This window comes from Aspergillus luchuensis, chromosome 2, assembly GCF_016861625.1.
Source record: "Aspergillus luchuensis IFO 4308 DNA, chromosome 2, nearly complete sequence".
NCBI lineage: Eukaryota > Fungi > Ascomycota > Eurotiomycetes > Eurotiales > Aspergillaceae > Aspergillus > Aspergillus luchuensis.
In genome coordinates this window covers 190,690-211,814 of record NC_054850.1, presented here as the reverse complement: position 1 = coordinate 211,814, position 21,125 = coordinate 190,690, and the positions used below count along the sequence as shown (strand labels likewise).

The window sequence follows — 21,125 nt, the reverse complement described above, 5'->3', positions numbered from 1 at the left end:
TGTGGAGTGTTAAGTAACCACTCTGTTGGTGGTGTGAAGCACTAGTCCAGAGGTTACAACGAATGGCAGTTCTTAAATTTAATATAAGTAGTAGGTTTGTAAGAGGATAGTAGTCAACAACAGCATCAATTTATAGTTGGTGGTAAAAATATCAACTATATAACCTCCCCTTCACCGGCATCGTAACATCAAACGAGGTGAACGTGCAATGAGCATACGCTTCGCCCTGACCACCTCCACCTCCACCTCCAGCTTCAATCATAGACCTCGTCTCTACACCCGTATCCAAATCCACCTGTACAAACTGATCTATCCCACCAACCTCGCCCCACGCAACAGCCTTAAGCCCCGCATCATCATCACCATGAGGAGGATGACACGCAGCACTAATCGCCGCACTACAATGTGCCGCGATCGGCATCCGGGACCGAAACTTCTTCATTCCCAGTGCCAACAGCGAGAAAAATGACACACCCTCCAAGATAGTAATGATAAAAATGGCGATAGGAGAGAAGCCGCAACCCTTAATAGAGCTATTTGTATCCTCATGGCCGAAAACATCATACACTGTGATGTTGACGTAGAAGAAGCTTTCAGAAAGCAGCCAGTGCAGCGTAACAGACATGATGAACAGCGGGATGCTGTAGCGGTAAGGCAGGGCGAGGTAGTACGTTGAGCGTTGTTGGCCGCGGGGCCAGGAGACCCGGAGGGGTTTGCGGTCGACGGCGTAGTCGTTGTATTCGGCTGTGACGAGCATGCAGGAGAGGAGACTGTTGGTGGTGAAGTAGATGATTGAGAAGACTAGTTGGGGGGTGTTGCTGAGAAGGACGAGGGCGATCATGTTGTCTCCTGGAAACCGGATACTGGTTTGGGAGCTGGCGGAGCCGAATCCCAGGCTCCATTGCTCGGAGAGAGACCAGCCGTCTCCCTCGATAATTAGGTCGAAGTATATCAAGTAGGAGATGAAGAAGCAGACGGTGAACCTATGTGGCTGGTTAGTTTATGAGGATATGCGATGTATGGGGCACGAACATGACTACTATACTCGCCCAGCGGCACAAACTGGCCGCCCGAAACCATCGTTTTCGACGTGGTAGCATTCTCGGGGAGGTTTCTGAAAAATCTGCCTGCTCCAACATGCGACGGTTTTCCATGGGGATGTCTGTCTGGTTTTCTGGGTCACGGCAAATCCTCTTTCGTATGAAGTCCTTCCATCGGGGCAATGGCTCCCATCGATGCGGTCCTCGATCCATATCAGCCCGGGACATTAGACAGCGGCCCTTAGTTGTGGGATCTGGATGGGCGAGGAAGGACGATATGGCATCTCCTACTCGCAAGAAGATCTCAGAGCGGTCCGTTTTGGCAGTCAAGTACATGCAGACTACCTTGGTGAGGTTGAACAAAATCACGGCCAGCGCAATTGATGGACTGAATAGAAGCCGACACCGCTGGGACATGGTCTTTTCCATACAGTAGGAGATGGGGATTTCCGGGGTATTAACAGCAATTGTTCGTTTAGTCCATTCCAGTCCTTCGGCTGTCCACCTCCCTTCATCAACTAACTTCTCAACGTTGCTTTTCCCCACATTCTTGACGTAGTCATATACTGATGAGTAGCTCCATTGGAGACTGCTTGCATTGCCAAAATACTGTCGCTCAGCCACTAAGATCAGGGTTCCGAGATGCGTGTTAAATTCCACATCATACTTTTTCACGCACTCAGCATTACTCAAATTCTGAAAGGTACCGTTGAATATTTCGGTCTGAATCAGCTCCGGCGTGCTGCCGATGGCTTTCACAAAGGCGCCCCTTCCTCCCGCGCTGACCAAGGACTCAGTCGGCGTTAGATCATCAGGGATGAGTATTGTGCCATAATCGAGCGCAGAGATGGATGAAAACACCACTGAGTTATATCTGATACGCAAGTTAGTGGTGGCAGGGTAGGAGTCACTATTACTGACATCATATGAATAGGGACTGAGCTGAGAAGCAAAACCAGCCAGAGAAGTTTCCGCTTGATACTCATGGCTCGAAAGTTCCGAAAGCTCATCACCCCAATATCTAGCCAACGGCGTTTTCTATGAGCTTTGTCGACATCTGTGCGGGATGGTCCCGACACGCATTGCATGGCGTAATTACTGGCCTCGAGGAGGGTGGTGGACAAGACGTTGATGACAACATGGATGCCCGTTGCCCATCTACTGGACAAAGTGCAATTCCCATTGTACAGTTCAGTGCTAAGGAAACCATGCGAGTTGGCGCTTTGGGAATAGCTGATGCCAATGGCAATGAGCGCTAGCAGGATATTCAGAACCGAGATGCCTCCGGCGGCCCATGTACCGAGGAGGACACCATGAATCCACTCCTCGTCGGGATGTGCAGCAGACGATGAAGTTCGGGTTGAAAGGAGCGTTGCATATTTGGCACGGACAGGCCATTTCCAGGCTTTGGATGATTCAGCATCATTGTTTGGTGGCTCGTGTCCGTTCCATATTGTTTTGACCCTCATATCGAGCCAGGGAGAATACAGTGCACAAATCAGATGACTCTTTCATTTTTTCGATACTTTAGCCACGCTATCTTTGCATATGTATTTACGTTCTAATGAAAATTTATAATCCCTCGGGCTACTCAAGCAAACGCCTCCTAGCTTAAATTTGGTGCACATTGACCAAGCCCAATAGTGCTAGTATTGGTCGGCCCGGCGTTCCGATTGGTGCTGCGCCCTGAAGACGCGTATACAGGAGCTAGAAACATGCTTAGCATGTAGTAGCTCGAGCTATGACTGTGGGTATTGCAGCAGTTCTTGCTCGACGGGGCTGAAGTGGGTCGAGTGGCGAGCGCTAGACAGTTTTGAACAAGTCCGAATCTTCGGCCAGTTAGCATGTTTGTCGCCAGTAATTTTTTTTTTTTTTTATCACATCTAGGGAAGTCCTATAGTCAGTATATATGCATTGCGTGCTTGCTGTTTAAAGGTGTACTATGAGTCTCCATTTTCTTGCTTCGGGGTGGGTAGTGGAGTGGATGTGAATCACTAAATACACCCAAGACGTAAACTCGGATTGGGCACCTACATGCCAGATAAGAAAATATCAAGTGTGTCCAGGGCAATGCAGGAGCAGTCAATGGTCGAAATATGAACCGTATGCAGCTGTAAGCGACAAGTGGGCTTCAGGCTAATGGTAAGTAATAGGATCATTCCCTCATGGATGAAGTTGTGGAAAGTGCACTTCGCTTGAAACAGTTCCTTCAGTTGGTACTCTTCTTAGTGCCTTGCTTTAAGTTGACTGTATCTAGACTGCTACCTGTATGGTATACCGTTCCGATTGGAATGACCGTCGACGCGACATCACCTCAATAGTAAGATAACAAGGAAATACTATAAGTATCGACTTGTTCGATGTAAGGCCAGCGTGGAAGGTTGAACACATGCTGTGCTTGTCTGGCCAAACTCATTCTATGTGCCCCGTAATCTTGCGGGACAACATCAGGCTGTGTTATCTACACTGAACCATGTTGCAAATGAGCATCCGTTCGGGCGACCGGTGGCCAGTCACGGTGTTTCATCATATCAACAGGTGGCACGGTTGTCGTGACCCCCGCTTGCGAAGGATGAAGCCATAGCGATTCTGTGTGGAAGTGTGGCTCGCTACTTCGGCCCTGTGGGAAGGTGGTAAACGTGATGGAGTATACAGGGTGGTCAGCCGTCGTTGCCGGAGTTGGGCTGATAACAAAAGTGTAGATGCGGGCGTGATCTGGGGGAAGCATCTCTTTATATATTGCACCTTCCTCAAGCTCCATGATCCGTGTGCAGACGGCGTGATAGTTCGGAGTATAGAAGATCAGTTCTTGCTTCGGAATTCGTTGTAGAAGACCCAGGGCTCGACGGCGAAGGTCCGGCCAGCGGCATTTCCAGGCGACGGCCTGCAACGGATACAACAGCTGTACGTCCAGACTTATCGTTTTGGAGACATCATCCGGGTAGTGGTCTGAGTCACTGAGCAGACGTTCGGCAATTGAGACAATATCCTCGTAGACAGCGCGGAAGTCATCCCAGCCGGATTCATTGGCCACACGATACCGATCAAGTCCTAGACGGTAACAATACCATAACATGCGAGTAGCATCAATCTCGTTTTTTATGGCCGGTCCGCATTCCGACTGCTTCCGTTGCACTAGCAATTCGAAGCTTGCCACCCATCGCTGGGCGGCATGCTCAAAAGTTTCGGCCCATTGCTGCACGGGTGAGTGCGGGAGGTTCGTCAGTCTGGCCAACTCTTGCCGGCTGGGGAATTCTCCGATGCAGTAAAGCATCAAGTCGAGAAGGGCGATGCGTGCCTGATGGAATGTTCGGAACCGCCAGTTCAATAAGAGCTTGCCTTGAGCATCCACGGGATTGACATGTACTTTTTCTTGTGGCGCACTGACGAGGTGTTTGAGTGCCGACATTTCGTACGTATTCAAAGAAAAGAAGTTCAATATAGGGGCCAATTCAGCATCCACCCAATGTGTCTGAGAACTCTTGGCGCAGCAGGATCGCTCTCGATGCGCCCGCCAGGACCGCACCAGATTCAGCCCGCTTGTGATATGCGATGTAACCCCAGTAGCATTTCCTCGGAGAAACTCGAGGGACGCGAACAAAATGCTGGTTGCTATAACTAGAGGCACCGCGTCTATGCCTGATGAAACCTTATCAATGGTAGTGCGAATGGCCCGGTTATAAAGATGTAGTGCCAAGTCGGGCTTGGAAGATTGCCAACGGTGTGCCATTGCCGGAGTCGTAGACATCCCCTCTGCTTCATACAGAAACCCAATCGCAGCAATAGCTTGGCGGATCGTAGGTTCGGTCAGGCTGAGCTGTAAAACCGTGCGGGTCCAGAACGAAGCAGTGAAGTAACCAGCTAGATGCGCTGCAGACTTGCGAAAGAAGAACTCGAGGGCTCGGGACTCAGCCGGACTGACAAACGCAGTTACTTGTGCCAACTGCTTTGCGATGCGTATCGAATAAGGCATGGACATATAACCATCACATTTTCGGTTCGTACTGGTACATCTATCCGGGAGGTTAGTGCGGGGTTTCCACAGCAAAGGCGTCATCCCAATGTTTGCATACCGAAGACAAGCCGGCTTGCGTTCATCACATTTGACGCGACGGATCCTGCCGTGGCCGCCAGATGAAGGGTTTAGCAGACTGACCCAGAAGAGCAGGTAGACGGAGGGTTTCTCGCTCACCGACATGTAATGCAGCCCTTCCGCGACCTGGTAGATCCAAACCGTTGCCGCTGGTGCGGGGAAGAGTCCTCCGCATTCATTCTTGTCGAAGAGAGATGGAAGATCTGAGCAGTCACGTTCAGATTCGAGGACCACTGGTACCATGCACCTTGGATTTTCTTCAGGCTGATTTGTGTTCTGCAATGCTCAACCTGCTCAATGGCCCCCATCAACCGCCGTCACGTGGTCTTGACAGGGATCTGGCCGCATTTCGGACGTTGACTGGATGAATGGGCTGCTAGTCACCCGTAGTGGAAGACCGGGCATCTGAGCCCCACTACTCGTTCAGCATGAGGATATACTTAAGAAAATACCTGCTAAAAATGCTTTGCGACTAGTGATGAACGGTCATCTCGCACGTAGGGATGCTGTGAAGATGTAAAGTAGCAGGTGCGATATAAATTGATGTATAACAGCCCGAGTTGTTTGGAGAACACCCATTGGAGATGGAAGCAGAACGTTTGAAGAGAAAGTCTGTTGATCATAGTATACAAGTAAGACCATAAGTGCCAGATAGTATATCCCGTACGGTGTATGACGCTCAAGGCTGGAGGACATTCCTCCTCCCTCGTGAAGCAATTCGGGGTCCTGAGTGGGGACGATGAGTTGCTGCTGCTTCGGACTGGACAGGAGCCTAGTGAAGGGTTCTCGAGCTGACCTGAAGGCTCAGTAAGAGGACTCTTAATCAATTGTGAAACAGGCAGCCACGCGGATCAAAGAAGACCAAACGCATTGCAAATGAATGGTCCTTGTGGACCAGTCCATCTAAGAATAACATAATTTGTACAACTAAAGTTCCACAGGATCCGCCCATGTCAGGTACATAGCTGAGTAAGCAGGATACCACCAATCAGCAGCCTTGTTAGATAAGCTGACACCGGCAGAACCTGCCACAAAGGCCACAGGCCCGGCACCAGCTTCCATTCCCCGAACGGCGAGACCCGATCCCGATGGATGGTGGATAGACAGTCGGGTTACCCGCAGCTCTTGTTTCTCTTATTTCCATCGTTCCATCTCCAACAGCCAATTTCTATTATATTTCTGCATTTGGGCTTGGTCTGTCCGCTGCATTGATTCTCTTGCTATCGGACTGTGTGCCGTGGTCATTCTGATGATTCTTACCCCACGCACTATTAGTACTGCTTAACCTATTCATTACAACTAAAGACTACCAGTACTATCGTCGCGCAGCTTCTACCTTAGCCGGAACTAGATAAGTTTGCCCTTGACGAACTACGTCATTCCCCTTCCGTGCCTGGCACTCTTCCGAATGCCCTCCCGCCGCAGTCATACCAAGTCCCGGAAGGGTTGTCTGCAATGTAAGAAACGGCATGTGAAGGTCTGACTTCCTCTCGTTTTCTTCTTTCTCTTCTCACTGGCTCGCAACCTCTTCCCGCTCCCCGGAATTTATACCCCCTCGCAGTCGTCGGTATAACTACACTATACATGCTGTTCCATTTCTCCCAGCAGTATCATTCGTGCTATCGATCTCATGCTGACCCACGGAGTAGTGCGACGAAGAGACACCACGATGTGGCCTGTGCAAGAAACGAAGATTGGAATGCACATACCCTCCATCAAGTGAAGCGGACAGCCAGCATGCATCCACACCCCAGGATATGCCTGATGCGTTCCCTGGTCCCGAAGGAGAACCGCATTCAGACAGGATGCTTGAGATGAAACTATTCCACCACTATGTAACAGAGACATACATCACGCTCTGTCAAGGCCGTCTAGATGCTCACCACTTCCAAGTGGTTGTCCCACGGATCGCGGTCTCTCATGCCTTCTTGCTGGACAGCCTACTAGGATTGTCTGCTCTTCATCTAGCGTACCTGAACACTCACGATAACCGTTCATGGCTAGAAATCGCACTCAAATACCAGAATCGAGCATGTTCAGCATTCACCCGTGTACTCGCAGAAATGACTCCCGAAAATTGCGCACCAGCCTTCCTGTGCTCCATCTTCATTATGCTCTGCGCAACAGCCTACCCGTGTGTTACCCAGGACAAACATACATTCGAGCCTCTATCCCATGTTTTGGAGATTCGACAGCTCATAGCGGGCTGTGCGTTTCTTTTCGAGCAGCTTAGCGGCATGGAGTATCGGGGCGACCTCCAGGGGTGGCTGAAGTATAAGGATGGCGAGGTCGACCAAGATGGAAATCCCTACCAGTACTTGCCTGCCCTCTTTCTTCCGATGACAACAGGATGCTAATATATCCATAGTGTACAGGAATCTCAGATCAAACTACGCAGGTATGTCTCTAAGATCTCCGCGGGAACTTAGTCAAGGAATGCTAATAACTACAAGTGCCATCATGGAGTCTTTGCAGCGGGTGCAAGACAAATTCACCAGCCTTGGTGGGCCGAACCAGACTGCATACCAAAATACGTGGGATATTCTTCATGAAGCCATCAAACGATGGCCGTTCGGTGGCCCAAACGGTGGCATCATTGCGTGGCCCATAAACATCAGCGAAGACTACATTGCTCTGCTGAAAAGTGGAGACTGGGTGGGCCGCGTGCTATTTCTACACTACGGGGTAGGATTGCACCTTCTCTCCGACAAGTGGTTTGTCCGCGACTGGGGCCGGCGTCTTATTGAAACAGTCCTGCAATCGGAGGAAGATATCCCCCCTATTTGGACCGAAACCATTACATGGACAAAGGAGGCCGTGGAGCTCTGAAGGTGATAGGGGCAAACGAAACTGTTGCGGATGGGCTCTGCTATATACGGGAGGACAGCGCAGATAGCGACAATGATGTGACACTATCAAGTAGTCAAAAGTCAAAGCAAAGATGTGAGGTAAGGGTTTCTGTCAAGTCTATGGGCGATTACATACCATGACTCGACGATCCGGGGAACCTCAACGAGCTTGGCGTGGTGGCTGCACTTCAATTGGAGAGGTCACGGTTCGGCTCATTACGGTGAGCAGGCCGAACCCGGCCAGCGTTATCGCGTGACTTGGGTCCGCGGGTGGCGGCTGACTTCCCGTTGGCGGAACCACCCTCGATAAGCACGACCCAAGAATGCGGAGTCCCAGTCATGACTCTTGATTGCAGGCGGGCATCCACAATCCCTCGCTGCTTATCTCGGTCAGGGCTGTCCCCGATATGGCTGGGGTGAAGGCTTTCCTTATTTCTTATTTCCCTGCGTTCGCTGGGGCAGGTTCTTCCCCCTCCCTTGTACTTTCTTAGGGCAGTGTATCTGCGAATAGGGCGTCCTCTAACTCTGGCGGAAAGGCTCACAAGGGCTCTCCCATGCTGATCCTCCGCACCTGCTAAGTCTCGCGGACGTATCTACCCTGTCGCTTTGACCCTCCCCATCCGACTTTGAATTTCTTTGCAACATGGAGACCTATCAGCCAAAGAAAAGTTCGAGCCAAGATGCGGAGAAGCAGGTATTTAGACCGAGTCGCTCTGTCGACCCTCTTTCGTGCAACCTTGCGCGATTATTGAATTGTGTTTCTAACCCGCTCTGTTCCTACAGCCACTTCTCGAAACCTGGGAGACCCCGGCTGAGCGATCGCAGTTGACCCTGTTACATGACAAGCGACCCAGCGCTTCAACTATGTTCCGCCTTGCGAAATTCACGATATTGTCGACGCTACTCCTCACCATAATAACGATACATCTGCCAAGTGTGCTCACCTCGCCTCTTGATTTTGCGACTAGCCGGCTTGACCGAGCGAGTAAATTGGAGGATGGGAAGCGCGGTGCAGTGGCGAGCGAAAGTGCTATCTGCAGTCGACATGGAACAGATATTATAAACATGGGAGGAAATGCAGCTGACGCGGTGAGAACGATCCAGCCGATCTGTCATCATGCGGCACCCTGCTGACTTCAGTCTCAGATGGTTGCAACAATGCTCTGCGTTGGAACTGTTGGTGAGTTGGCCTACAATAACCGGAGAAGTGCTTGGACCTGATGATAGTTGGAAGGCATGTACCATAGTGGAATCGGAGGAGGTGGATTCATGCTGGTCAAGACCCCTGAAGGCACCTTTGAAGCCATCGATTTCCGCGAAACTGCCCCAGCGGCCGCTTTCCAGGATATGTTTGAGAATAATACGAAGGCTGCCGTTAGCGGGGGCCTTGCAAGGTGGGCATTCTTGGGCTCTTTGATGCTGCAATAACTGATATAATCGAAGTGCCGTTCCTGGGGAACTGCGTGGTCTCGGGTATCTCCACAGCAAGTATGGCTCGCTCCCCTGGTCAACTGTTGTGCAGCCCGCCATCCAAACCGCACGGGAGGGGTGGTCAGTCGGGCATGACCTGGTCCGCTATATGAACGCTGCTGTCGGGGATGACGAAGACTTTCTGTCTCAGGACCCTACCTGGGCGCTCGACTTTGCTCCCAATGGAACCAGGCTCGGTGTAGGTGATACCATTACGCGAAAACGTTATGCGGCCACGCTGGAGACAATCGCAAACGAGGGCCCCGATGCCTTCTACTCTGGATCAATCGCAAAGACTATGATAGATGCGGTACAGAAAGCTAACGGTACAATGACGCTTGAGGACTTGGCCAATTATACGGTCGCTATCCGCAACATCTCAGAAATTGATTATCGCGGCTATCGGATTACTAGCACCCCAGCCCCTTCCAGTGGTATCGTAGCTCTGAACGTTCTCAAAGTTCTGGGTACTTACGATAACCTTTTTAGTCCGGATACTCTGAACCTGAGCACTCATCGATTGGATGAGGCTATACGGTTTGGATATGGATTGGTACGCTTATCCGCTCTAGTTAACTAGTAGCCAGCTGAATCAGTGGAGGCGATGCTAATTTGTGATATAGAGAACTAATCTAGGAGATCCGTTCTTCCTCGATGGCTTGGACACGTATCAGGAAATGATGTTAGCGGATTCCACCATTGAAGAGATTCGAAAGAACATTTCCGACCAGCATACCCAAGCCGTGTCTGCCTACAATCCGCAGGGATATGAAAGTCTTGAAACGTGGGTGAATCTTGATGGTACCATAGTATTATCACACAACTGACCTAAGTAGACCGGGTACCTCGCATATTGCTGCCATTGATCACAGTGGGCTTGCCATTTCCGCGATTACGACCATTAATCTGCTTTTTGGCTCCAAAGTCATGGTTCCTGAGACTGGTATTATAATGAATAATGAGATGGATGGTATGCTTCATAATTGCTCCCGCTCACCCCAGTTACTGACTTATCCTTGAGACTTTTCTATTCCTAATTCGTCCAACTCCTTTGGCTATATTCCGTCCGAGGCAAACTTCATACGACCCGGGAAACGCCCACTGTCTTCTTGCACTCCGGCCATTGTTACCCATCCTAATGGAACAGTGTTCTTCGTCGCCGGCTCGGCAGGAGGTAGTCGGATTATCACTGCCACCATCCAGAACATTATCCATGTCGTCGACGAAGGTCTTTCAGCGGCAGAAGCCTTGGCCCAGCCGCGCCTTCACGATCAACTGGTCCCGAATCGTGTCACATTCGAGTACGATTATGACAATGAGACTGTGTCCTTCATGGAGGCAAGAGGTCACAATGTGACCTGGGTAGGTCCAGGGGAGAGCACGGCGCAGGCCATTCGAGTTTTACCGAATGGAACCTTCGATGCTGCAGGGGAGCCTAGACAGGCTGATTCTGGAGGGTTCGCTGTCTGAGGGATCTATAATGCATATATGTCTACCCTGACTATACATATCTGAGGGTTTTATGAGCGATACTTTCTGTCTTGGATTTACACTTTTGGACTTGAGTTGCGAGAGATAAAGTATACATATAGCATTAGACTTGAATATCGAGACGAATTATGACAATATCCGAGGCAGGTATGTCCTGCTAATATTATACGACGCAAAGAAACATCTACTCGACTGCCCCGCATGGTATCTCCGCACTTTGTTGCGGTAGGGACAACCCTACCCAGGCACATCACGACGTGTGAATACTTGAAAGAAGTAGAACAGTAATCTGTTACGCCGACTACAATCCCTGCAGCCTGCCACCCCCTTTCACTCCTTCGAGTCGATCGGTCTGATGCGAGTCTGTAACAGATGCAAGGACCTGACATGGAAGGGGCGGGACACATCAGATGGCGGGCGTGATCTATCAGAGGTGGCCCGTGCGCTGCCCGGGTTCCGCGTCGGCGCGCGCCAGCAGAATGAGGAATGTGTGTGTCTCTTTGTTCCAGTGGCTTCCAGTTCATCCTCGCCTTGTGGTCGGCGGTTGTGAATGACTTGAGATATTATCGTCTTCAGCTGATTGGATGAATGGCTTGAAGACTTATCATTTGGAAATCCTGAGAAAGGCTTCCGTCGTGTTGGATTCGTTCACTCTTTCGCGGTCGATGTGGCTGCTCTAGCTTGCGCATATGGCTGTTGGAGTTGCGAGGTTTTGGATATGGTGGATTGGTGTTACTCCTGTAAGTGGATCTCCTGCAGATAGATGGAGAGAGGTATGGCGTACTCATTCACTAATCAATTCACTCCCTGTGTTAGTCTTTTGACTCTTCTCTCTCGAATTCATGACCATGCGCCTCTACTTCTACAATCTATTCCAACAGACCGCTGCACTCTTGTTATACGCACCCAGTCGGCATCTACCAAACGAAACCTAGCAGATATATTGTCAAAAATACACAACGCAGCCATGTCAGGTGGCAAAGGAGTCCCCACGTTCCCTTTGGTCCGGATCTCGCCTCCACATATCAACGTCGACCTCCACAATTCATTCGATGAGGTGACCCAACGCACGGTGGATCGGATACTTTCAGACGAGGCAAGCTTTGAGAACAGCTTTGACGACTATAGCGGTAGCGATGGTATAAACGGAGAGGATGACATGACACGAAGCGGGGGTCACCGCACCTCGGCAGTTACCGCTGCTACGCAATCTGCAAACGTGGACTCGCCTTATTTTCCAAGCAAAAAGCGCTCCAAGACCCAGAAGGTGGCACAGAGACACATCAGTCGCATGGACTTGAATGACGAAGAAAACGATACCGAGTCTAGTACGAGTGTGGTTGGGCCTAATGGACACACAATCGTCGATGATGGCGAAACTCTGGATGACGCCTCCGAGGAGGACATCGTCTTCGCGTCTGTGGATCTAGATAAGAGGATGGACCTGCTTACCTTCATCAGCTCACACCCTTTCATGAAGAAAGGCGAATATCCTGTGCTACGATCCGCGCGACGAAAATTCGTTCGTGAATTACGTCGAAAGAGTCGATCGCTTGGTATGGAAGAGGCTGATCTTGGAAAGCTCGTTGCATATGTCAAAAAGATCTACCTTGAGCTCTATGGCAGTGGCCAGATGAATCTGGATGGTTCTGGATTTGGCGAGGAGATCAAGGATGGGCAAACAAGCCCACCGAAGTCGTCTAACAAGGACAACAAGAGGAAGCGAGGCACCGGCAATGATCAGGTGACAACATTGAAACCGGAGGAAAAGAAGACTACATCGAAGAAAAGAAAGTCGCTCGAACCCATCACAAATGGACACCGTAAAAGGTGTGAAACTGATGGTCCGGACACAAGCGTTTCGACAGCGAAGCCTCCCACGTCTCATTCCAAGGTCAGCGGGGAAAGAATTACAGATGCCGCTAAGGGCATGCCGGCAATTACTATTGATCTATGCCCGAGTGGTAACGAAAGTCCCGAGCCAGTCACCACGCAGAATGTCCCGGTCAAATCTCCAATTGCTGGACAGGCCGCAGATAGACATAATGATGAGAATCATAGACTTCCATCACCGCCACATTCTGAGGAAGGACATAAACAAAGCTCCGTTGAGAAAAAGACCACTCAATCCAAGGAGGCGAATGCCGAAACACTCCCATCGCAGCAAGCATCAATTAAAAGGTCCATGACACTTCACTCCTCTCCCAAATTCCCAGGCCAGCACACCATTCGTGATTCGGAGGACGAGGAGGACGAGGGTGAGGAGGATAAGAAGACTGGATTATCTCAGCCGGTTTCGGCGAAGAATAAACTCCCCTCGGCTACGCAAACCAAGCAGCCTGAATCTCTGCAGAGCGATACAACGCAGCATCCCGATCGTGTGCTGTCCAAGAAAGAAAAGAATAGAAGGAAGCGTGATAATCGCAAACAGCGAAAGAAGAAACAATTTCGCGCAAGCCTTACGAACACTGAACAAGTCGCATTGTCGACGAGTGCAGATGACGTTCAACAAGGACGCGATTCTAAAGAAGCAAATCAAACAGCAAAGCCCGATGCCACAGTGGTTGATGATCTTTCTATGTTGGACGAGGCATTCTGGAATCTGGAGGATTTTTAGATACCAATGATTCGCAAAGTTCAACCACCAGCGATGAGGTGAGGTCGAAGTATTTCATCGCCCCCCAGAAATTGCCGAAAGGGAATGTGCATTGCGGAGAGAGAAGAAATACCCACTCAGAGAATGTTCTTGGTCGGATACCCGAAGAGACCCGAATTCTCCTATCCAAGCTGAATCTCTCATCAGATTTCCTTTCTACTGATTCAGACTTGAGTGATGTACCTAGCGATTTCGATGGTATTCCATTTGATTACTCTCTCGATGTCTCACATATTCAGGCACAGTGTGTATCAGAGGCTGTAGAGCCAAGCACGCCGACTAAAGCAACATCGATAGGGGCTGCTCCTGTGCTGCCTAGAACACCGCGTCTGAGGCCGCAGAAGATATCCCCATACTTTCCCAAACCTCTGGTCGACCCTGATTCATGTCTTCCGTTTCCGCCCATCAATGCGCCATCGTTCGGCTTGGTACAAGAGCAACTTGCCCATGATCCTTTCCGCCTACTAATTGCCACCATTTTCTTGAACCGTACCCGTGGGGGCGTTGCGCTTCCAGTACTATTCAAAGTGTTTGATCGGTTCCCAACGGTGGAGGCGATGGCATCGACGGACCCGTCAACCCTGGCATCTATGATACACTGTCTCGGATTCCAGAACCAGCGAGCGAAAAAGTGCATTGCACTAGCCCAGACCTGGCTGGCCTTTCCACCTACGAAAGGAAAGCGCTATCGCAAACTTCACTACCCCTGCAAGGGTGACGGACGTGATATTGGCGCAGATGAAACCATTGCTGACGATGACGCTCGCGTGGGTTGGGAGATTGCTCACCTTCCCGGTGTTGGACCCTATTCTTTGGACAGCTGGAGGATCTTCTGCCGCGACGAAGTCCGGGGACTTGCCTCGGATTGGAGAGGTTTGGGAGCTTCCAAGACGTCTTTCAGACCTGAGTGGAAATCAGTGTTGCCGCAAGATAAAGAGCTTCGAGCATACTTGACGTGGATGTGGTTGAAGGAGGGTTGGGTGTGGGATAGACACACTGGAGAGAGAACACCGGCGAGTGAACGAGTGATGCGAGCAGCACGTCGAGGGGGGGTGGCTCATGAGGAGGATGGGAATTGGGTTCTGGAGATGTCGCCTGTGAAGAAGGCGTCGAATGGATTGACAGCATGGAGTTAAACCTTGGCATCTAGGGAAGAGGAGTTAATTGCTACGCTTATATGGGTCAAGTAGCGTTTTGATACCCTGTTCATGACAGACTACCTTTTGTTTCGGAGGCTTGATTCGGTTGATACCGTAGATGTTCATATTATCATATTATCCTACGGATAAAAACGTCTTTCGACATCGTATTCGATCTATCACATAACTACAAACTTAGGGTATAGTGTAGATGGCCACTCAGCTAATCCGGGCATAATTCTGATCACTTCAGACATCACGGAGACAGGCTTCATCCTATTTGGATACGATCTACCAGCTTCCAGTTCGCTTGTGCTGATCCACTTAAAGAGTGAGTGAGTGAGTGAGTGAGTGAGTCATTGGGTAGCCATCTATCCTTGCCTCAGGCACAAGCCGAGCATACTGCCTGAGGCCAACGGGATCACGCCCCTCGCGATGAATTAATTTAATTTAATCGTGAACTTTGGATCTTCTTTCTTTCTTATTGCTTGGAACAACAACCTCATTGGATACAAGAAAGTGAACCACTCCCAGCATTATCCCTCCCAGACAGCAGCAGCATCCAGACCAGCCCATCGCAGTGGCGTGGTCCTTGCTGCTATTTATTTGTACTGCCTTTCTGTGCTCCCCATTTGGGTTTCTATGCAGCACCACGTCACTGGTGGTCTCCGAGCTTCTAATTGCTGCTAAACTTGGGAAAATCCCACCACCACCGAATCGCTGCGGGGATCCATCCTCTCCGCCAGCCCGTCTCTCACCGCAAAATCCCCCGTCCATCCATTTGGCTTGCCATCTTTCCCTTATGCATCGTCCCTGAACTACTCGCTATTTGATTGTTTTATTCCCCTCCACCCCCTTCTTCTTCTTCGCTTCTGTCACCTTAGCTAATCGACGTGATCTTCTTCACTTTCCTCTTTTCGTCTTTTCCCCCCGCCCGCCCGCCGCCCACGGGATGTTGCATGCCCTTCAGCAGCGCCTTTGGTGGTTTGGCACAAGCGCCTAGTCAGGCATTCGACCAGTGAGAGTTGCATTCCTCGATATCTCTTAAGCGCCAGACGAACATCAATCGGGTCTCGGGTCATCCGACTACACCCTTCCTTTCGTGACATTCTCTTGGGGAAGCTGACGACTACTCCTCCGACACTGCTCTTTACTTTTTTGATCATTACTTGAAAACGAGGTAACTAGACGAAAAAAAAAAAAAATATCAACCGATCGGACAGTGGGGACGAGAGCAGGAAACAAGGGGTGGAAAGGAAGAACGACAACGCTCTATTGCCGTCTTCTACCCTTCCTTTCACCCTCTTTTTCGAAACCTTTCCACCTTCTTCCACATAATGTTTCTACCGCTGAGACTAAATGAACGAGATCGCGATAGGGACCGGGAGAGAAAGACTTCTTCATCTTCGACCCTTTCATCCAAATCTATACCACGCAAGAATCGCTCGTCCCACGGACAGACCTCCCGCACTTCAACCAAGGAACGCGACCCCGACACTCCCACGGGCCGCGCCTCAACCCCTTCCACATCTACTTCCAATTCCCGCAAAAAGCGCCGCTCCTCCATGCCTGGGGTCGACAGCGCCAGCCACTCGGGCACAGCCTCGTTCCTCGAGTCGAGGACCAGCCTCCCATATCCGACCTTCTCCAAAGCCCACAGCAAAGAAGTCATCAGCAAACCGAACATCCCTACACCAGACCCGACCGATCTGACCGAGGGAGGTAAAGAAGGTAGCAATGGAGATGCGAAGACCCGTGCCGAGAATAACAACCAAGCGCCCCCCAGCCCGCCGCTGACAAGCGTGGACCAGCAATCACACAAGGCAAGCACTGTTGGTAGTAAAGAAGAGAAAGGAGCGGAGGAGAAGCCAGAGAAGCCGAAAACCAAGATTCGGATTCGAGCAGAGTCCACGCGGTCATCCTCGAGTCTGCGGTCGAAGAAGGATGACGGTTCCAAAACGAGCAAGCCAACACGGTCGGAGACGGTAAAACCGAAGCGCTCCAGCTATGAGTCTGATTTGCCCTCACGGACGGCCAGCCGCAATTCGACCCGGTCAAAGATTGTCGAGGAAACGGTTACCCCCAAGCGGTCATCCACTCATGCCACTCCCCCTCGCTCCCCTGCGACAGTGCGCGACGTTGGTCCGGACTCAGCAAATGGATCGGACGCAACCATTGCGCCGCCTCATCAGTCTACAGCTTCTCGCAAGCCGAAGAGTCCAGAGAAGCCGCCATCGCGCAATCAGACCCGATCGTCGGCCTCGTCTCGCCCGAGCTTTGGGGCTCGTACACCGGTTGACGCTGCATATGATTATGGACGACCACCCACAGCGAGCTCTGCCTACGGTGCTCCACCACCACCTCCTCCTCCTCCCGAAGTTCCTGTCTCAATTCCGAAAGTGGACTATCTTCTACAGAATGGTGGGCTAGACCATCGTGTTCCGAAGTCTATGCTCGGCCCTTCTGTTCCCGAGGGTTCGCCGTATGCGCCATCGCCTTCTCAATCCGCAGCAACCAAGATTTTTGAACCGTTCAACAGACTTCTCGAGGATTACAATAATGTAATGGCCAAGAACGGATCGCTAGCGGTTGCCACGGGGTATCGTTCTGTCGCGCGGCGCCTGCTCGATCGCTTGGAAGCGGTGTTTGCCCGTGACATTTCATGCGAGTACTGCAGTTGTCTGATGTGTGAGCATGAGACAATGGAAGAGCGTCCATCAGGCGTCAGCTGGGGTGAGGTATTGGAGCTTGTCTCGGGTCGTCGTGAACTTCCCAGCTGGCCGGCTTTCATATTGAACCCAGCTGTGGTTGACGCGAACTGGTCTGGGGAGGAACATATTCCCATGCAGAAGCTGGACATTGATGTGCCGGAGGAGTATCGCGACCACTTTATTCGTCAGTCGCGCAAGACGAAAGTTGCTGTGGACAAGTGGCTCAACGAGCAGTCCGGTCAGGCTACGAGCGCACCTGAGGAGGTAGATGACGAAACCCTGACCTTTGCCATCTTAACCCATCTCGGACCTCACGAACGTCAACTATTCTCTGCTCTTCTCGGCCTCAGCTCTACAGTGCCTACGCCGCGACCGGAGGGACCACCACGGCCCCGACCCGCACCATTGGTGTCATCGTCGCTCGCCATCCAGCGGCTGTACCGATTGACCTCCGCTCCGCGTGATCCCGAAGCTGCCATCTATATGCTGAACAATCCCGGCATGCACCATGTTCTCGCCACCTTGGCAGCAATCAGTGACGACGAGTGGGATATTCTAATTTCGGGTCGGTTCGATGGTTTTCTGCGGAGTGGTGCTGAAGACACCTTCCCTGGAGCTCCAGGCTCCACCCCACCACGTTATAGCTACAGTCGATCCAACACTCCGTTCACCACCGGCGGGATCTCGCGCGGTCCGACACCAAACCCAATTGACGGGGGAATCCGACCCGCTAGTCAGCCATATGGCCCATCTCCCTCGCCTGCCCCAGCTTCATTCGGTGGCCCGATCGCCCTGGACGAGGAAATGGAAATCGCAGCTCTGGCGGAGATTGAGAGGGACATCTACCTCGGTATGGAAGCACTTGAAGATGCTTTTGAGGCCCTTCACTGCAAGGCAGAGGTGGTGCGGCGCGCGCTCCGCGAACGTGGCGCAGGGCTGTCGATTGCAAACCAGAACCGTCGCGGTTCTTATGTGGAGGCTCGCCTGGGGACGCCAGCCTCCGGCTTAGGTGTATGGGATGATGGGGCAGACGACGACTTCTTAGACGACGCCGTGTCGTTGGCCCCAGATGACTCGGCCAGCAACATCAGCTCCAACCGCCGGCGCCGTCCAAAGCGTCGCACTGAACGACGGACACCTGCTCCCGTCGAAGAAGAAGACGAGGAAGAAGTATACGACAGCCGACGGGGCTCCCGGAGAAGATAATTCATCAAAGGAACTATTCCTTGACGGCGGCCAACTCCCTTCAACTCATATACAAAAACAACACGAATAACGCAACCGCATCCGCATGGTCTCTTTATTTCAGTTTCATTTCATTCAGCGTCATACACGACATCTAAACGAGCGCACGGAACCACGAATCCATGAATTGCGATGAGACGAGACGAGATGAGATGAAATGTATCAACGCATTGAAGACTCGAGGAAGTCGAGATGGCGGGTGTGTATGTAAATGACATGCACGACACCTAATGTTTATGTATTTTAACGAAGTTTCCTTTTCTTCCTGTTGTTCTGTTCGTCCGGTTTTCTTGTTTCTCGATTCCCACCCATCAACTGCTGACAACGATGATGACTTCGTTGTACATACGCCCCCTCTGATGTTATGACTTTATGAATCGATGAATACCAGCTGCATATAGGTGTCCTTTTATATTTAGATATCATGCTTGAATAGTATTTTGTCTATACTATCGAAATTGGCTTAGCATTAAATCTGCTTACTCTCTGTGCGTCTCACTCGCTCTGTAGTTGATAGTAACATCAGGCAACACTTGTCTTAACTTGAATGAATGTCTATGAGTATGAATTGGATTGACTTCCCTCACAACAGGAAAACTCGAAAACACGGTAATTCAACCACAGAAGTAAAAGACATCTCAAGAGGTCCGACGCCGATATCCCATTCAATTACATATTTCAATCGACAGTGATTAATTTAAGTAGTACCTCGAAGTAGTGTACCATCGCATCATAGTTTAGATCTATCTACTGGTGGTTTGTTGGTTGGTTGGTTGGTTGTTTTACCCGGAGCTTTGCTTTAATGCTGTCCCTCTCGAAATGCACTAAGTTGTTGCGTTATATATAACCTACTGCGTAGTTAAAGAAGTAGTAGTATCTTATATCTTATTATATATAGCCTTTTTGGGTTCAGTTGTCAGTTTATTTTTTATCCAGTCTTTTATAAATATATATATATATATCGCACCACTGGGGAAGTGTATTACATACATACAGACAGGTCTTCGATTTCTAGAGCATTGATAAATTAGATATGTAGATCTGTGCAGATATACATACTACTTGATGGTATTCCAAGCTCATGGCATTGGTTGTTGTTCTGGTTGAATGGCAGTAACGTGTATCCACAGGCGGGTGAAGTACTACTTGCATATCAAAAGCATCGTTAACGGACGTCGATCAATAGTAATTACAATATTGTTTCCATAACTTATCAGGCCTCAATTTATGTATATTTAAATATATCTACACTATTTCAATGAATTTCTTCCTTTCCCTACTAACTCTTAATATTGATCTTTCAATTGGACTTATCTTCCTTCCAAAAGCAGCGAGAATTCCCGAAGGTGAATACTTAGTATAGGATCAAGTGTGACATCAAGTATACCTCTCTTAATCTGCCTGCAAATTAGTGGGATGAATATACCGTCCATTTCCTCGTCAGTCAAACCAACAAGCTCGGCACCATTTACTAGAAAGTCACACGGTGAATTCGATGAGGTGCAACAGCAAGGCAAGGAACTCTGTCTCGATCCGCACTATTCCAGAAATGTCTGCCTATTCTGCGGGGAAGAAGCAGGACGGAAGGTTATAGAATACGAGGTGGGGGAATCCGATGGTGCGTCTTCCTTCACCCACAGACCAACGAAGGATAGAATCAAGTGAATACGAAGCGGGGAAAGATTCATTCAATGTGATTGATTGACTCCCTTTAGTTGTATCATTCTTATTATTTGTACCCCGCATGTGTCTTTGTGATGGCTTTGCATTGTTCTTGGGGCGTTTCAGTCCAGTTCCATATTGAGATACGGTGCCCCTTGATGACAACAACGTTGTCCGGAGAGTGAGCTAGTAAGTCAGTCAAGGGTGACCAATGCATTGAATGTAGCAAAGGGCAGCGCGATGGTACTGCTTAGGGGCTGTCTCAGTCTGTGTAGAGCTCTCTGTCTAGATCAGTGAATCGATTCCTTCTGCAGAGGAAATCAAGCAAGCCCAGTACTGTCCATGGGGTCATTGCCTTCCCCTTTCTTCGTAGACGCTAATTTCTCACTCATCACAACAAGGTTCAGGGCATGAAAATGTGCTCCGGGCTAAGCCCAACTCAGTTATTCCTCATCGCAGTCTGAGTCGGAGCAATCCACCCCAGATTCGCAGCTCCATAGATAGGGTGGACGATTGCGACCTTCCGGATCAGCTTCGATATCCGTGCATTCTCATTACCTTATCATTTTCAAGTGATTGATTCTCGTGCTACTTACTGCATCTGGTTCAAGATCAGCTGGTGAGTATCCATGGTTCATCCAGAAAATGGATCCTGTAGCCACAAAGTTCTTTGGTTCCGCACCCGGGAGGGGGAAAACAAATTTAGAATTTCGGCAGCAACCCTTCCGAGTAAGCACGGCTCGACTTGACTTGATCTTGGGTTCCTTGG

General features: G+C 50.2%; 6 protein-coding genes across 6 annotated transcripts; 4 read left to right on the top strand and 2 right to left on the bottom strand.

Annotated features, from left to right (window-relative positions):
* Positions 1–151: 151 nt before the first annotated feature.
* AKAW2_20083S (uncharacterized protein) lies at positions 152–2,509 on the bottom strand (the record flags this gene model as incomplete). The annotated part of the gene is made up of 3 exons (XM_041684756.1): positions 152–983; positions 1,033–1,914; positions 1,962–2,509. The coding sequence occupies 3 exons, from the start codon at positions 2,507–2,509 to the stop codon at positions 152–154; spliced, it is 2,262 nt and encodes a 753-aa protein (XP_041538909.1).
* A 992-nt stretch (positions 2,510–3,501) lies between these two features.
* On the bottom strand, positions 3,502–5,376 carry AKAW2_20082S (Zn(II)2Cys6 transcription factor domain-containing protein; the record flags this gene model as incomplete). Its single annotated transcript, XM_041684755.1, has 2 exons — positions 3,502–5,053; positions 5,114–5,376. The coding sequence occupies 2 exons, from the start codon at positions 5,374–5,376 to the stop codon at positions 3,502–3,504; spliced, it is 1,815 nt and encodes a 604-aa protein (XP_041538908.1).
* Positions 5,377–6,541: 1,165 nt separating this feature from the next.
* On the top strand, positions 6,542–7,962 carry AKAW2_20081A (uncharacterized protein; the record flags this gene model as incomplete). Its single annotated transcript, XM_041684754.1, has 4 exons — positions 6,542–6,610; positions 6,783–7,447; positions 7,502–7,531; positions 7,587–7,962. 4 exons carry the CDS (start codon positions 6,542–6,544, stop codon positions 7,960–7,962), a joined length of 1,140 nt encoding a protein of 379 aa, XP_041538907.1.
* A 663-nt stretch (positions 7,963–8,625) lies between these two features.
* AKAW2_20080A (gamma-glutamyltransferase) lies at positions 8,626–10,922 on the top strand (the record flags this gene model as incomplete). The annotated part of the gene is made up of 8 exons (XM_041684753.1): positions 8,626–8,676; positions 8,766–9,071; positions 9,129–9,162; positions 9,217–9,376; positions 9,426–10,005; positions 10,076–10,236; positions 10,289–10,422; positions 10,474–10,922. 8 exons carry the CDS (start codon positions 8,626–8,628, stop codon positions 10,920–10,922), a joined length of 1,875 nt encoding a protein of 624 aa, XP_041538906.1.
* A 2,899-nt stretch (positions 10,923–13,821) lies between these two features.
* On the top strand, positions 13,822–14,735 carry AKAW2_20079A (putative pre-mRNA splicing factor; the record flags this gene model as incomplete). Its single annotated transcript, XM_041684752.1, has 2 exons — positions 13,822–13,843; positions 13,897–14,735. The coding sequence occupies 2 exons, from the start codon at positions 13,822–13,824 to the stop codon at positions 14,733–14,735; spliced, it is 861 nt and encodes a 286-aa protein (XP_041538905.1).
* A 1,340-nt stretch (positions 14,736–16,075) lies between these two features.
* Positions 16,076–18,655, top strand: AKAW2_20078A (uncharacterized protein; the record flags this gene model as incomplete). Its single annotated transcript, XM_041684751.1, has 1 exon — positions 16,076–18,655. One exon carries the CDS (start codon positions 16,076–16,078, stop codon positions 18,653–18,655), a length of 2,580 nt encoding a protein of 859 aa, XP_041538904.1.
* Between the last annotated feature and the right edge of the window lie 2,470 nt (positions 18,656–21,125).